The sequence below is a fragment of the Habropoda laboriosa genome, unplaced genomic scaffold, assembly GCF_001263275.1.
Source record: "Habropoda laboriosa isolate 0110345459 unplaced genomic scaffold, ASM126327v1 scaffold175, whole genome shotgun sequence".
NCBI classification, from domain to species: Eukaryota; Metazoa; Arthropoda; class Insecta; order Hymenoptera; family Apidae; genus Habropoda; species Habropoda laboriosa.
This window is the reverse complement of record NW_017100347.1, coordinates 205,762-221,348: the sequence shown is the minus strand read 5'-3', so window position 1 is coordinate 221,348 and position 15,587 is coordinate 205,762. Positions and strand designations below refer to the sequence as shown.

The 15,587-nt window shown below is 30.8% G+C and overlaps 3 protein-coding genes across 4 annotated transcripts in view; 2 read left to right on the top strand and 1 right to left on the bottom strand.

The window, feature by feature from the left end:
* LOC108574573 overlaps nt 1-4,321 on the top strand; it is a 9,773-nt gene extending 5,452 nt beyond the window's left edge. The window contains 12 exon segments of the mRNA XM_017937188.1: nt 22-157; nt 1,248-1,454; nt 1,615-1,749; nt 1,857-2,007; nt 2,009-2,153; nt 2,230-2,312; nt 2,391-2,723; nt 2,806-3,073; nt 3,173-3,255; nt 3,356-3,575; nt 3,624-4,057; nt 4,158-4,321. Of these exon segments, the coding sequence (XP_017792677.1) occupies nt 22-157; nt 1,248-1,454; nt 1,615-1,749; nt 1,857-2,007; nt 2,009-2,153; nt 2,230-2,312; nt 2,391-2,723; nt 2,806-3,073; nt 3,173-3,255; nt 3,356-3,575; nt 3,624-4,057; nt 4,158-4,275 (2,313 nt within the window). The 3' untranslated portion in view covers nt 4,276-4,321.
* A 732-nt stretch (nt 4,322-5,053) lies between these two features.
* LOC108574575 lies at nt 5,054-8,036 on the top strand. The gene is given in 5 exon segments (XM_017937189.1): nt 5,054-5,168; nt 6,029-6,270; nt 6,568-6,851; nt 7,063-7,311; nt 7,495-8,036. Coding segments are annotated over 4 exon segments (939 nt in total). The 5' UTR covers nt 5,054-5,168; nt 6,029-6,089; the 3' UTR covers nt 7,720-8,036.
* A 1,056-nt stretch (nt 8,037-9,092) lies between these two features.
* The window catches only part of LOC108574565 (1-phosphatidylinositol 4,5-bisphosphate phosphodiesterase-like), a 14,462-nt gene continuing 7,967 nt past the window's right edge, over nt 9,093-15,587 (bottom strand). Inside the window, exons 11-20 of one of the 2 annotated variants that reach the window (XM_017937174.1) lie at nt 14,659-14,833; nt 14,052-14,209; nt 13,769-13,972; nt 12,899-13,097; nt 11,956-12,126; nt 11,732-11,872; nt 10,281-10,455; nt 9,968-10,171; nt 9,393-9,639; nt 9,093-9,161 (exon numbers count right to left, since the gene is read on the bottom strand). In XM_017937174.1, coding sequence (XP_017792663.1) covers nt 9,093-9,161; nt 9,393-9,639; nt 9,968-10,171; nt 10,281-10,455; nt 11,732-11,872; nt 11,956-12,126; nt 12,899-13,097; nt 13,769-13,972; nt 14,052-14,209; nt 14,659-14,833 — 1,743 coding nt within the window. The remainder of the gene's footprint in view (nt 9,162-9,392; nt 9,640-9,967; nt 10,172-10,280; nt 10,456-11,731; nt 11,873-11,955; nt 12,127-12,898; nt 13,098-13,768; nt 13,973-14,051; nt 14,210-14,658; nt 14,834-15,587) is intronic. The other variant, XM_017937175.1, reaches the window with a different exon arrangement.

Sequence of the window (15,587 nt, the reverse complement as noted above, 5' to 3'; positions counted from 1 at the left end):
TACTATCTTAATTTTTTTTAGACATATTATAAAAAAAGCAACGAGCGAAATTCATCAGCGAAATTAGAAAAATTGGAGCGAGATGGATCTGTTTATAAACGTGGAAGGGGAAGGGGGAGAGGTGTTTCAAGAGCAAGGCCTATTCATAAAGAGCCAGGTAAAATACAAGTAATAATTCATAATCTTGTTAAAAAATTTAATGTTATTTTGTATAAGTTTATGTGCTAGATATATAGGGTAGAACGTTTAAAACATTACACCTGAATATCTTCATTGCATTTAAATACAGCAGAAACTAAAACTAATGAAACAACTCGATTTCAAAACGGAAATATATATATGATAGTGGAAGGATTATTTTTCTTAAGGTCATCAGTCTTTTCTTAGAAGGAACCATATATTTTGTTTAATGCTTGAACTAAAGAGAAATTAAAGACAATATCAACGGTATGTATTAACACCCTATTCGCCAAAACACATTGCGAGATATTTGATGTAAAAGATATATAGAAAGAAATGTTTTAAAATGTAGCTTGCTTGAATGTAGATTCGAACTTTGCTTCTTTGTATATTTGATTCATTTTTCAATTATTCATTTAGTACAATGAAATTAGCACATAAAATTATATTGCATAGTTATAGAAAATTCATTGTACAAGATCAAAATTAACATCATTTAATTACTTTTGATTAGCTCATTAAACGATCGATGTATTCTTTGAATAACGTCAAGTTTAATATCGACATAATTTACAGTAGACGTATTTTTCTTTATACATGGTTTTTCACAGAAAATTTTCCAATAGTGTTAAAAATGATGACTTAAAAGTATTATATCCCAAAAATTAATATGTTTCCAAGTGTTTATCGTATTAAGCATTTCTTTTCAAAGTATTTTAAATTCCTCTTTGAATGTTTTTAAACTGGGGATTTGTTTTAGATCTTTTTTGTCTTATATTTCGTGATGTGTGTGAGTACATAAATCGTTGATTTTGTCCGTACTTTTCTTTAGATTAAGTGATCGAAATATAAACAAAGGCATTAAGAATTAAAAAAAAAAATATGGAAAGTATGACCTTGAGGAAAATAATGTTTTCACTATTCTAGTTTTTTTTTTTTCCAAAACTTACTGATTTTTGTTGCCATTGTTATCTTAAACATTCATGTACAACAAAGACTTTCATGTGAATTGCTTTAAATGTCTCATGTTATATACGGGCTCTTCAGACATGGTATTTCTTATTCAGAATGTTTGACAATATCTTCGGATGAAGAAGAGGAAGGCAAATCTAAAAAATCGGAGAACTTTAATAACAATACATTTTCAAATGACGCAAGTAATAATTTTAGTGAAGAAATGGAGACCATTCTTGAGAAGGAACCAGTAATCACGAACAATTCTATTTTTAGCACAAGTTCTGATTATTCCATGGAGAGTGAAGATATCATTAAAGGTACTTTTTAAAATATTTTGTACATTTTGCGTGCACGTACACACACAAAACTTCCTTAGGATATGTTATTCTGGTTTATTAAATTTTTAATATGACATAATACACAATGAATGTTATTTTATTTTACATAAGGTGAAAGAAAAATTAAAATATTTTGCAGATAATGTTGTTCATGCTCCACATACCTCTGTGTTATGTCGGACGGTAAGGATAGGTTCTTATAAATATATTCCTCGAGAGAGAGTAGTAATTTCACAAACTGGAGTAAGATTTGGTGTACCTTTATTGGAAGATGGTAATTTATTCTACTTATTATTTATTTATAATAATAGTAAACAGTGTATGTCAATATAATTATCTTAATGATTATTTATTATATATAAACATCTAAATATGTTACAGATAAAACCTTTGTAACATTAGAAGTTAAGATTCAAGACATAGTAAAAGTACTAATTCATTTTGGTAAAGCAATGCCAGTGCTTTTCTTTTATACATCTACCAATACTGGCGCTATGATTCGTGAATTATTAGGAATGCAAGATCCAAAAGGCACATAAACGAATAACTTTATTACCAGAAAAATTAACTGAAGAATCAAAAGTAGTGCTGAAAAGTTTGTTTTCGAGAAGACGGTTGTTTGAAGAATTAAGTTCGAAAGAAGCAAATGATATTCTTGTACGAGCATCACCGAAAGATGTACGTAATATATGGTGTTAATGAGTTTATAAAATGACAATTTAAAATATTTCAGTTATACTTAATTTTTTTACAGAGTTTACAAATTCAAAGTTTATCAAAGAAAGAAAACCAAACAGGAACATCGACTAACTCGAATGTTAATGGTGGAATACAAACGTAAGAAATAAATCTGCCTTTTCTTGTAAATTTATATCTTTTTTCCTCTTGGTATGATGTTAAAATTGTTATTTACAGAATAACTGTTTATCCTCCACCACCTGCGAAAGGTGGTATAGCTATTAATACAGAAGATTATTTATGCCTTGGAGAAGATCAGTTTTTGAACGATGTAATTATAGACTTCTATTTAAAATATTTAACATTAGAAGTTTTATCAGAAACTGATCAACACAGAATCCATGTATTTAGTTCATATTTTTATAAGCGATTGACAAGTCCACATACTCAAGCAGTTGAAGGTAATGTACCCCTTTCACCTGCTGCTAAGAGACATGCCAGAGTACAAAAGTGGACAAAGAATGTCAATATATTTGAAAAAGATTTCATTATAATTCCAATAAATGAACAGTAAGTACTTATTTGTTATCTATTTTGTTTTATTAAATTTTAAATGTTTTTAAATTGCATTTATTATATTATAAAAATGTAGTGCCCATTGGTTTTTGGCCATTATTTGTTTTCCTGGTTTGGTGGGTGAAGTATTTACACAAAGTAAAAGAACAGAAGAAAATGACGTTCGTAAGGCTGTACAGAAAAGTAAAAAAATAAAAGAAGTAAAATTGCAAGCAGTTACAATTGGAAGTACGACACTTACACCAATGACAACTACTATAACTATAGATCAAGCTGACGATGGTTCGGAAAGAGATGAAGCTGAAGGTGACGATGAAGAAATGGAAATGGATAGTGAGGATGACGTATGTTTTGCTACAAAATGATGTCAATGTTTTGTAATAATATAAATTATTGTAAATCATGAAAAGAATGTTACACTATTATCAAAAATTTGTTTGCAGGACGAATCGCAAAATACAGAAGACAAAAGTTTGCCGCCAAAAACAGATCAAAATGTGCCACAGGAAAAAGATACTGTAAAAGTGTAAGTGTAATAATTTGTATATACCTGTATATATTTCTGAAGGAATTATGTTACACATGTGATATTCAAATTCTTTATATTTTCATTTCATTTGTTATAGACCCTGCATACTAATATTTGATTCTCTTGCTGGGGCAAGTAGAGCACGTGTAGTAGCTACATTGAGAGATTACTTAAGTTGTGAGTATGTTGCAAGAATGGGAAGTGAAAAAGTATTTTCGAAAGATACTATTAAAGGAGCATCACTAAAAGTTCCTCAGCAATCAAATTTTACTGATTGCGGATTATACGTATTACAATATGTGGAAAGCTTCTTTAAATAAATAGTATGACAGAAGTAATTTTGCATTGATAAATTTTTATTTCAGAATCCTATTAAAGATTATACTTTGCCAATAAAGACATTGAAAAATTGGTTTGAAGAAATAATAGTAACAAGGAAAAGGGAAGAGCTCTCGAAATTATTAATTAAATTAATGAATGCAACCAAAGGAGACAGAAATATTGCTATACCTGTTGTAAACTTTCCTACACAAGATGGTAAACTAAAATCTAAGCCTGAAAACAATATTGATATAAAGTCCATGAAAACAGAAGTAGAAGATAAAAAAAAGCCTTTATTGGATGGAGAGAATCGTATTAGTAACAATATGCCAAATCAAACGGAAAGTACTGAACCAACTAATGAGGGAGTTGGTAGAACTACATACCAGATCATTCCTTACTCTCCATGTACAAGTTCTAGTTCGTCTGAAAGCAATTCAACAGAAGTGTTGACTGAATCTAAAACTCCTCTTCCGAGGTAAATTTAAGATACTTTAGAGTATAAAATATATTGTTTAACACATAGAAGTTCTGTTTTATACATGACTTTATTTTATTGTAATTAGTTTTTATTTTAGATCATCAAGCGAAATGATGTCCTATTTAAAATCGAAACGGATCCCCAGGTTAATGGTAAGAACAGACCTTCAAGTGGCCAAAAAACACAAAGGAGAGTCTTTTGATTCTTGTAAATAAATGTTACTTTCTTTTTTATAACGATAAAACTAGCCCACATTCATAAACCGACATAAAATCATTTACCTATGTAATAAATGTAGTTGATACTTCATAAAATGAATGAATAAAAACATCCAATCATAACTGTGTACGTTGGAATTTAAATTTATTTTACAAGTCTGCCTGTTATGGCGAATGAATAGAAAGCAACTGGTTAACTCATTCATTCCTATTGTTCTAATTGTGCAACTCATCTGTTCCTATCAATTTTTTACAAATATTTTTGAGTGAACACAAACAACATAGACCTTTAATGTAACTGATTGGTTGAACGTTTAACACGTGCTTCCTTTCTGGAATGATTCTCATCTTATTGTAATGCAAGTCAACTAACTTTGTCAAGGATGTAACTGAATAATACCATGGAGTTGAAGACAACAAACCTATTTATAATATGGATAATGTTATTATTCTTCAACGATTATAATTTTGTTAAAATACTCATTTTTGTAAATTTGTAATTAATTGAACAGTATAAACAAATAAACTGAATCATAAATATTTGTAATTAATTGTAAAGTATTAATGAAGTTATATTTCTGAAATGAAATCGATGTTCTTATTTATGAAAAACCAGAAGATATTGTATGCGTTTCAGATTTGTATTAAAAAATAGTTGATATCTAACGCAATACTGATGTCCAACTAGCTAATTTGGGAGACTAGCTATTTAAAGCCGGGCGACATATCCACACATATATATTCAATTACACACGCTAGTTTTAAATAACTGCTAAGTAAAATCTTGTGCGCGAAAGAAGGGAAAGGATCGAGAAATAGATTTAAAAGTACTGTGTCGATGTTTGTTTGGGAAGACATGACCAAAACAATTGAAATTCGATGATAGACACGTAAGTTTATGTTGCGTTCTACATCCTTGGAGAATCACCTAAAATCATAGTTTATTAGATAATTGGATGATACTGTTGCATAATATCCTGGTTTTAGCTTACCACTACCTGCCGCTTATATAGTGTATGCATTATGGCGGTAATACCCGAAGACCTACAAGTTTAGTGTTAGTTACATTTTGATGTACCATTGCTGTTTTGCCTTTAAACAAAACATTAGAATAGATCTATTTATTTTTATAGTACAGTGTAAGAAAAAAATACTTTAAATTAATCTTAACTTTCCTTTCTAGTGAAGAAAGTGCTATGAATAATTGTGTTACGATTTCTCGTCAGGCATGACATATATGTATTTATTCGTGGTTTTGTTATAATTTTAATTTCCACTTTGCAAATACAGTGGAACCTCGATAACTCGAACCTCAAAGGAAGGGAAAAAATCTTCGTGTTATAGAGGTTTCGACTTATCGAGTTTTCGAGTAAAAGAGGTCATTAGCAATATCCTTTTTCTTTCTTGATCCAATTTTTACTGTTTCAATTACGTTTATTTTATCAGCAGATGTTAATGTTTTCCGCCTGCGTTTAGAATTCATTTTGTTGCATATAATCCGGAAAAAAGAATGAGAAACGATAGAACTGTGTTCTTTAACTTAGTCCTTCAAACTTTCGCAGCAAACTGCTTTTGTGATCAAAACACATGCATTGTTTATCTCTATAGAGAAATAAACAATTGACTATCGTAAAACCGTTGATCCGTAGAAATTAACTTCGACATGTAGAGGTCGGAGCTCTTCTGAATTCGAGTTGTAGAGGTTCTTTCAGCGGAGCGAAATGGAATGAAGAAAATTTTCGTCTTGTAGAGGTTTTCGAGTTATCGAGGTCCCACTGTATTATTGAATCCACGTACGTTCAAGCAACACCATGGCTGCAACAATAATTGCCTTAGCAGTTTCTACACTGTACATTGTACTTACAAGTCTCATAGCATATTGGATGAGAAGATACACGAACTATTACATACGGGATCAATTTGTAAGGTCCTTGTTCTTAGAGGGCATTGCTACCGGTGAGCTGTGTGGAGCATGTTTCGAATTGATAATAAGTAAGTTCACTGAACGTGTTTACTCTTCAATTACCTACAATTTAATGTCAAATCGACCTTGAAAACTTTAATTACCTTTCCTTTGCTCAGCTCACCACTAAAACTAATTTATATACAATTTAAAATGAGATATATCAATGTAATAAAAATCTTGTTTTTAAAAATTTTGTTTTTATATGTACCTTTAATAATTAACGTCTTTCGATCAAGTCTAGTAATTCAGTTAATGACGTTATTCTATATTTTTCCATTAAAAATTATTTCACTCTCATATATTATAAATATAATAAATCGTAGTTGCGGAGAATTGGGGCGTCTCTATATACGGCGTATATTTATTCATATTGACGATTTGGTGGTCCATGAACTGGGGCGATGCCACTGCTTGCCCGTACACACACATCGAGGATGTTGTCGAGGGAACGAAATCGATCCGCGACGCTTTTCTTTTGATATGGGCCGAACTTGTCGGCGGTCTCGCCGTTTTTAGATACATTCAATTACTTTGGGCACTCGAAATCGTTTCAACGCACAAAAACAAAGCGTTCGAAGATTGCACTACTGATTTACAAGTACGATCGATGATAAACACTAAGTTCGTTATCCATTAATTTTGTTTCGAATAAGTTCGAGTTTTATGTTTAATAAAGGAACAAAAATTTTTCGTAGTAACGTTCAATTAAAATTACCACATTTCTCAGACTAAGGTAGTACAGTTATTAGTTCATTTTTTGTTTTGACATTTACCGATATTTATTGTCGAACTAAATCGGGCATTTAATTTTACCTCACTCTGTACTACGTTAGTTCATTAGTATTAGAAAAATTTGGTTTCTTTTCCTATTTTTATGGAGTTCTTTTCCTATTTTCAAGGTGCCTGTAATATTTGGAGCATTTATCGAATGCGTGGCGACTTGTATATATAGGGTAGTATCACGTGGTTTGAGTGAGATAAATTCCAATATTAGTGTCATTCTCGATTCCTTCATCGGAACAACTTTGGTTATTGCAGGTTTGAACAATTTTTAAATATTATCAATCGTCTGAAAGAAAATACACATATTTATTTATTTTTCATTTCGTAACTTCAGAATATCTAAAATATGTATGTAAACAACGTATATTTCTTGTAGAATTAATACCTATGACGTGCATATTTTCGCTAATAAATGCACATTTTACTTAGAATAACGAGTACAAATTTAATCAATGCAAATTCTCGAGGGTACAATCCTTTTGTTTTTGATTTCAGCTTTCGATTATTCTGGCGGCTACTTTAATCCGGCGCTTGCCACTGCCTTGAAATACGGATGTTTGGGAACTTCTTTTATGGAGCACGTGATAGTTTATTGGATCGGCGCATGCGCTGGATCCATAGCTTCTTTACGGGTTTATAGGTTACCGGTTGTTCAAAGCTACGTGCAACAGTATAAGGAGAAGACGCTTTGAGTCGTTGACGAAGAAACACTGGGTGGTCGTTACTCGAGTTTCATGATTTTATGTTCACTTTTCCGTTGTTTATTTAACTTGCTCCGTGCTTCCTGTCCAGGTTACAATCTATACAGTAGCGTGTGAGTTTATAGTAAGTTAATTTAGATGCGGCCTTCCAGATAATTATGTACAAAGAACATTTCCGCACAAATGAATCCTCACAAGTAATCACCCTTTACTCAGGTTTGCAGTGACATTTTCGGTGAAATATTATATATATATTACTACATTTATAGGTTAAAGTAATTGATAGTGAATGATGTGCCTAATGTATTATAATCGTACAAAGAAATAAATATTTTCTGGGTAATTTTACGAAATAATGTATTTAGAATGTTTCGAGATGAAGCTATTTGATACAAATTTTTCAAGAATTTATTCAAACATCCCATCACAAGAGTTTATAATAATAAGTCAAATTTATGTGTAATTACAATAAATATAGTATTTTAAATGTAAACGTTCGTGAAAATTATGGAAAAATAGTAAAGGAATTGAGAGTTCTTTCATTCAAAATTGTTAATTTCCAAGGAAATTAACATTAAATAACAATGTAAACTTCACACATACGTAGATTCATACAACATACAGGGTGTATCACTGAACTTGCGCATTTTAAATACAAAAAACTTATACACCATATGTTGTATAAAAAATTGTTATATACAAAAGTTGCATATACTTCTTTTATATGTGAAGAAGTTTCACAGATTTGGAAGTCAAATTTGTTTATTTGAATAGACTACGATATGTATTGTGCTAAAATTCGAAAAATTAAAATTGAGTAAAAATACATCGAATTCTATGTACAATTGGTTCTAAATATAATAGTTTACGAAATGTTTTGCTTCGTCCCTGAAAAATTTCTTTCGTATTTTCGATATAAATTTTTGAAAAATAAAATAAACCTCATTAACCTCTAAATTTAGAAGCAATGAAAGTTAATGCATTTCTATTCAAAATTTAACATCCTTTCGAATTTTAGTAGAAAAAATACCATACTCCATTAAAAAAAAAAAGAAAGTCGACATTGTGCAACTTTGTGCATATAAACTTTTCATACAATACATAATGTAAAAGTTATTAAAGGTATGCAAGTTAGATGAGACACCCTATATATATACAATTTTCAAACTAGCAAGTATTTAATTCTTCAGTGTTATAAATAATTATTATACGAATTATATTAGATATGTATAAAAGTTATAAGAAATGGTATATCAAATAACAAAAGCAATCGATCTATATTGAAAATACGGTATAAAACAGAAATGTAAGAGATGGTTTTTTAAATTAGTGCAAATTTCCACGTAAAAACTGTTCTTCACAATTTACACGAAGAATTCTGCTTTAGACGACAGATCCCAATGAATTGCTTCGTTCTTGTACATTTCAATAGTCTGTAACGGAAATGTATTCTTTATTAATAAATTAAACAGTTGTTAAATTTGATCAGATATTGAGATATTCAGATGTTCCTGTTAATTTAATAATATAAAAATTAATATTATCAACGTATTATCTTGTAGCTAAGATGTATATGAGAAATGTATTTCTCAGCAATTATTCTTCTCGTACGTGTAAAAACTAAAGAAGTAGCGATGTTTTTAAGTAAAATTATAAAAATTTACCGCAGTAATCTCGCCGTCTAATTCTGCTACTTGTTTCTCGTGACTTTTTTGTAACTTTTCTTTCTCGCGTCCTTGCTTGATCTGAACGGTTTTCCTTTCTTGCATGAACTTCTTCGTATTTTGCTCTTTTTTCTCACGCAGTCTACGATCTTTATCTCCCTTTGTCTTCAATGCTTTATCGTTCATTACTTCTTTAGCTGTTTCCACGGATATTTTCGCTTGATTCGAATTCATGTCCTTCATATCTCTGTAACATCAGATATAGAAAACAAAGTTATTGCATAAATTAACAAACATTTCAATAAAATATTTCAAAGTCCTAATATAAAAAAAATCATTAACTATTTACTTTTTGCAGTTAATTTTATTCGAATTAGCCATTAATATGAAATACTGAAATATGAAACAGATTATTTAGTAAATTCCAGTTAAATTTTTTAACTTTGCAGTACTCTAAAAATATGTTTTGAAATTTTCAAAAACCCAACAAAAACTCCGATGAAATACAAATTTTCGTATTTTTATGAAAACTTAAACAAAATCGAATCGAAGGTTAGACACAGAATCTAACATACTTGTCATGTTTCGCTTGCAATTGTTTAACCTGCGAGGCCTGTACAACTTCGATTAATTTTTTAAATTCCTCTCGAGCAGTTTCTGTCTGAGTTCTCAACAATTCCCATTCTTCTTTCCGTTGCCGTTCCACCATGGCCGACCATTGCGTGGTTTGCTCGCTTATCACTTTTTTCACATTGGCGTCCTGGATCAGCGCACTTTTGCTACAAACGTAAAATTTATCATTGTCAACTTGGATTAAGCGTAACAACGGCGTTGATCGTAATAATCTAATAATTTCTAATTGGCAGAAATTCTCGCCACGCTACTTACTCCTTTCCCTTCATCAATTTATCAATGGCGCTGCAATGATTTTTCTGCATCGTCTGACGCTCTTTCAAATGCTTTTTCCTCATTGTATCCACTTCTTTCAGGTGTTTCTTTCCCATTTTGAAGGATTTCTCTTTTCTTAGCAAGTCTATCGTAATTGGTTCTGGTTTGTACTCCTCTGAAATTTGTAATACCGAGTGAGAAGAACTTACGCGCTAATAAATGTACAGAGTGTGAAAAAATGTTTCCGCACAATTGACCTTGAGCATGAAATTCAAGGTCAAATTTTTTTTTATCCGCATCGCATTCTACTCGTAAAGGAGATCGAAAGTTTTAGGGAGACCACATATCCCAGAGCAACCGTTTTGTCAGAAATTGACGATGAAGTTTTATTGCTAATTAGGTGAATTTTCTTCGTAATAACTTTTATGTTTCGAACTTAAATTCTGTGTAATTTCTAACAAATTGTTTGAAACTATTCAATTGTTAGTTAAACGTGACAAAATGTAAATACTGTGAAAAATAATGTTGCTACTGATAATATATTGAAATGAAGCGGAAACGAACATACGTGGAAAATAATTATAAGCGATAAATAAGTGAATAATTAAGTGAAATAATTAAGTAAATGTTAGGATAACGACTATTGAAAGTAATATAAATTTGTAAGATAAAAACCATTTACTTTACACAAAAGACATTAAAAACAAGTCTTTTAAAAGAGATTAAAGAAGTTGAATGACTTATTTGTAATGACTGTGCATTTGTTTATGCTGTTCTGTCTGAAAAGGTGAATATAATATTTCATTATGCAAAAAGTAAACAAAGAAATATATTCTTTACACTCTAAAACTTGTTCCAACAATCGCCAAAAGATTAAATAACGTATTCAATCATGAACTGTGTTAAGAAATGAGAAAATAATTTAACCCTTTGCAATTGAGTGGCGACTGAGAGAGGCGACATTAAATAATGGTCGTTTGGTAAATAATTAATCAAGTCAGAGATCAGATCTATGGGATCTCTATAAATTTGGTTGCCATAGTGAAATAGAGAATACGTTGAATATTGAAATAAAATAGTATAGTTTATTTCTAATTTTAGAAAATTTCAAAGATCCGATTTGCAAACTTTCCTATAGAAAAATGATCCCTGAGTGCAAAGGGTTAAAATTCATTTCAATTAAATTGAGTTCAACCTTTCGAATACTTATCTGCTTTTTTTACGGTAGACTTGGTTAAAAGAATCTTTTCTGCAGAATTGTGATTAAAAGAAACTTTTCAATTTGTCTTTCTAAACCGATTGAAACTCCAGGAAATCCAAGATTTCGCATAAACAATATATGTAAGTCGAGGGTCGATTAAAAAAGTTTTAAATAACGTCTTGTAAAGCAACTGTTTTCTTTTTTTACTTTAATATTTGTGAATGAAATTTATTTAAAGAAAGACGTATACCCTTTTTGGCTTTCTCCTCTTCCTTCTTCTTCGCCTCAGCCTTCGCATCGGTCTGCTCGATTCCAAGTCCTTTCATAGTCTCAGCTTGTTTTTCCGCTCCTTTGCTGAATGCACCGGGATCAGATAAGGCAGCCATGAAGTCTGCAAGCCGGGAAAGTGGGCTCGAATCACAGTCATCATGATACACTTCTATTTTTGCACGTCGTACTTGCTCAAGATATTACCTTCGAATCCATCGGGTACGTAAATCTTCAGTTCAATGTTACAGAACAACATAGGCAACGCCATAGGAAAATTCGCCTCAGTTTTCAGTGAAATATGTCTATATCCAGCTTGAAGACCGTCCAGCGGCAAAATACGTTGACCTAACAATTTTCCACTCTCTTCGTATACGCCTATGGAAATAATTAGTTACAATTTGTGGCGTTATTTAAATTGAAAAATGAGCAAAGTTTGGAAATTTTTTTATAGGCAACTACTAAATGAAAAATTTCAATTTTTTTGGAGGATATAAATGTGACTTTCAGCTTCTTTCTCTGATTTTTAAAAAATTGTGGTGATTATAGAAACGGTGGTAATATAATTATATTTATATACACCACTCTGAAGCGTCTAGAAATAGGCAAAGTTTGGGAATTTTTTTATAGGCAACTACTAAATGAAAATTTTCAATTTTTTTGGAGGATATAAATGTGACTTTCAGCTTCTTTCTCTGATTTAAAAAAAATTGTAGTTATTACAGAAATAGTGGCAATGTAATTATAATTATGTTTATATACACCACCCTGAAGCATCTAGAAATAGGCAAAGTTTGGGAATTTTTTTATAGGCAACTACTAAATGAAAAATTTCAATTTTTTTGGAGGATATAAATGTGACTTTCAGCTTCTTTCTCTGATTTAAAAAAAATTGTAGTTATTACAGAAATAGTGGCAATGTAATTATAATTATGTTTATATACACCACCCTGAAGCGTCTAGAAATAGGCAAAGTTTGGAAATTTTTTTATAGGCAACTACTAAATGAAAATTTTCAATTTTTTTGGAGGATATAAATGTGACTTTCAGCTTTTAGTTGTAATTTTTCGAAAATGGTAATTATTAAAGAAAAGGTGGCAATAAAATTAGAAATGTACATATAGTATGCAATTATAAATATTTAAATTACCAAATCTAAGCACAGCCAAGTCTGGAAGCACAACTTTTCGGAATAGGAACGGCTCTTCATTGTAAACTGGATTCAAACCGTTTCCGGGAACCATTCGTGTCCTAAATTCTTTCTTGATTGTGTCTGCTGGCAAACCGTACATATCCACTTCGACGTAGGTGCCGACTTTTTTGTCAGATAAGAATTGTCCTGCTATCACCTGATCAGTAGAACACGTTAGCAATTAAATTACAATTATTTTTACCTTCAGCTTGTTATTTCGACCAAAAACTATTCACATTTTTCATATCTTTCCTTACTAAAATATCATTTATATTAAACACTCTAAAGAATGACAAATTGAAAATTTTAATTAATAAAATCAAAATAATGTTCAAATAAAAATAGACGAAATGTAGGTGATAAGGTGTTGAAAAAGATGTGCAGATTCATAGAAATAGTAACAAGATAAGCGTTCTTAAGCTTACGAAATGAAACTTCACTTAAATTATAAAATTTATTTTATTGGATTGAAACTAATTATTTCAACTAACATATTTCCAATAACAAGTAACTTTTATATAATACAGCAAAAAGTGTCAATTTAACCAGCTCCAAAAGCCACTACCACGAAGTACAAATGATACAAAAAATAATTAAAAAATAATTTTTCATTAAAATATTCACAATAATTAAAAAATAATATTCGTTAAAATATTTAGGTACATATCGATTGTTGGTTGAATTTAAAATACCGCACTACACGCATAACGAAAATAAATTATCAGACAATCCGACACTATTTTAACAAAATCTCGCCCAATAACTACTATTTCGATAAAATTCATTATCTCCCAAAAAAAAAAAACGATTTGCATAAATCCAGCTTACTTGTACTGAACATTGGGCAGTAATAACACCGTCTACGTCCTCAGAGAACGGATCGAAGATCTTATCTGGTCTTCTCATGAAATCAGGTTTCAATAAATATCCAGTTGTTGCATTGTACTCGAACTTTCCCTGATTTAGTTGCATAGGCAAGTCAGGTGTTTGAAAGTTCAACGCCACCATCTGACAGCCTGCGTTCCAGAAGACCTAGGTCAAATGTAAACATTCGTGTAGCGTAAATTATGAATTTTATATTATTCCCGATAATTACAATTGAACAACTCACCTGTGGCATGTAATTCGACGAATCGGCCCTTGTACCTTTCGGATAAATTCGACTCATTTGACGCTTGTTGTAGTTCACGAATTCCACGGCGTTCGTTTTCAGATAATTGAGCGCCGCAGTCTCCGAAAACGAGGACATATTGTGATGTATATTCTTTTCTGCAATAATAACGACACTTCTATTTTTCTTTCGCAAATGACCAAGTGTTATTTTAATCGTTACGTTGCGTACGAAATGTAAAATTGATTTTAAATAAAATTTCAAAAATTTCTAACACACATGTGTTTCCTTTTTAAATAACACTTCGACGTTTCAGTCTTTGCTATCAAGACTAGACTCTGCAAATCTATTGTTGAACAATTTAGCGTTGAAAAAAAAAAAAGTGACAATTTTTCAAATTTTTGTTTCACAGAGTGAAACGTAATTGAATAAATTTAGCAATTAAAGGAAAGAAAATGATAAAGTAACATTTATCTTACAGAAATACTGACAGAGAACACAACGATGGGGCATTTAACGATTTTCGTGATTTATCAATAAAAAATAAAAATACACCTGATGCTCGTGTATATTGGTATGAAGAAAGTAAGGAACACTGTATACGTACTTTCTGCAGTTTCAAAGCTTTGAAATTTTATTGGCTGTGCATAATTAATCATCGAGGAAAGCCAAGGATGGCAGGCCATTGTACTGCCGGTGTATTGAATTGGAGGTGCTTCTCCTTCAGCACCTGGTTCACCTGGTGCAGCGCCTTCGGGTGGTGCTTCCGGAGGTGCCTCTTCCTGAAATATCGTAGAAATTCTTCCTGTGGAAAAAATTCTATGGAACATAATTCTACAGAATACTAAAAATTTTCAAATTACTTCTTCAAGATTTTTCAAAGATTATTTTATAAATTTGTAAAAAACAACAAATGCACTTTTAGGAATACTATTAAATTTCTACCGTCGTTGGTGGATCGCGATGAGTAATAATTTTGATATAATTTTTTTTATAGAAAATTCTACGCTCTTTTAAATTTTCATACAAAAAGATAGGCATTTAAAAAATTCCAGATCACAGTGGTATCTTGTGAATAAATAGGTTATTTAAAGAAAAGCTGTTTCTGCATCGTATGTGAATATGAACAGTTCTTTTTTTTTTTTTTGTGAAACACACAACTTACTGTGAACACTATTCTTCATCGTACCTTGTCGGTTAGTTCAAAGGAACTTTAAAACAGCCCACAAGATTTATAGCGGGCGATAAAACAACTGTGTGATCTATAATCTACATTTTATTTCTTCCTAAAAGTCGCAGTCTATTAGTACTTTGCTAACGCACGTCAGTTTGTCTCTAGTTTTGCTGTTAATATTCAGAAAATTGAAAAATTTTCTTGGAATATACCAAAAAGAGAAAAACTTAATTAAGTGACCATCAGTGCAAGATAAATATTTTCTTTAAAGCATCTAATTTCATTTAGTTTCATTTTTTTTTTTTAAAGCATTTCATTTCACTTCATTTTTTTTTTTAAAGCATTTCATTTCTTTTTTAAAG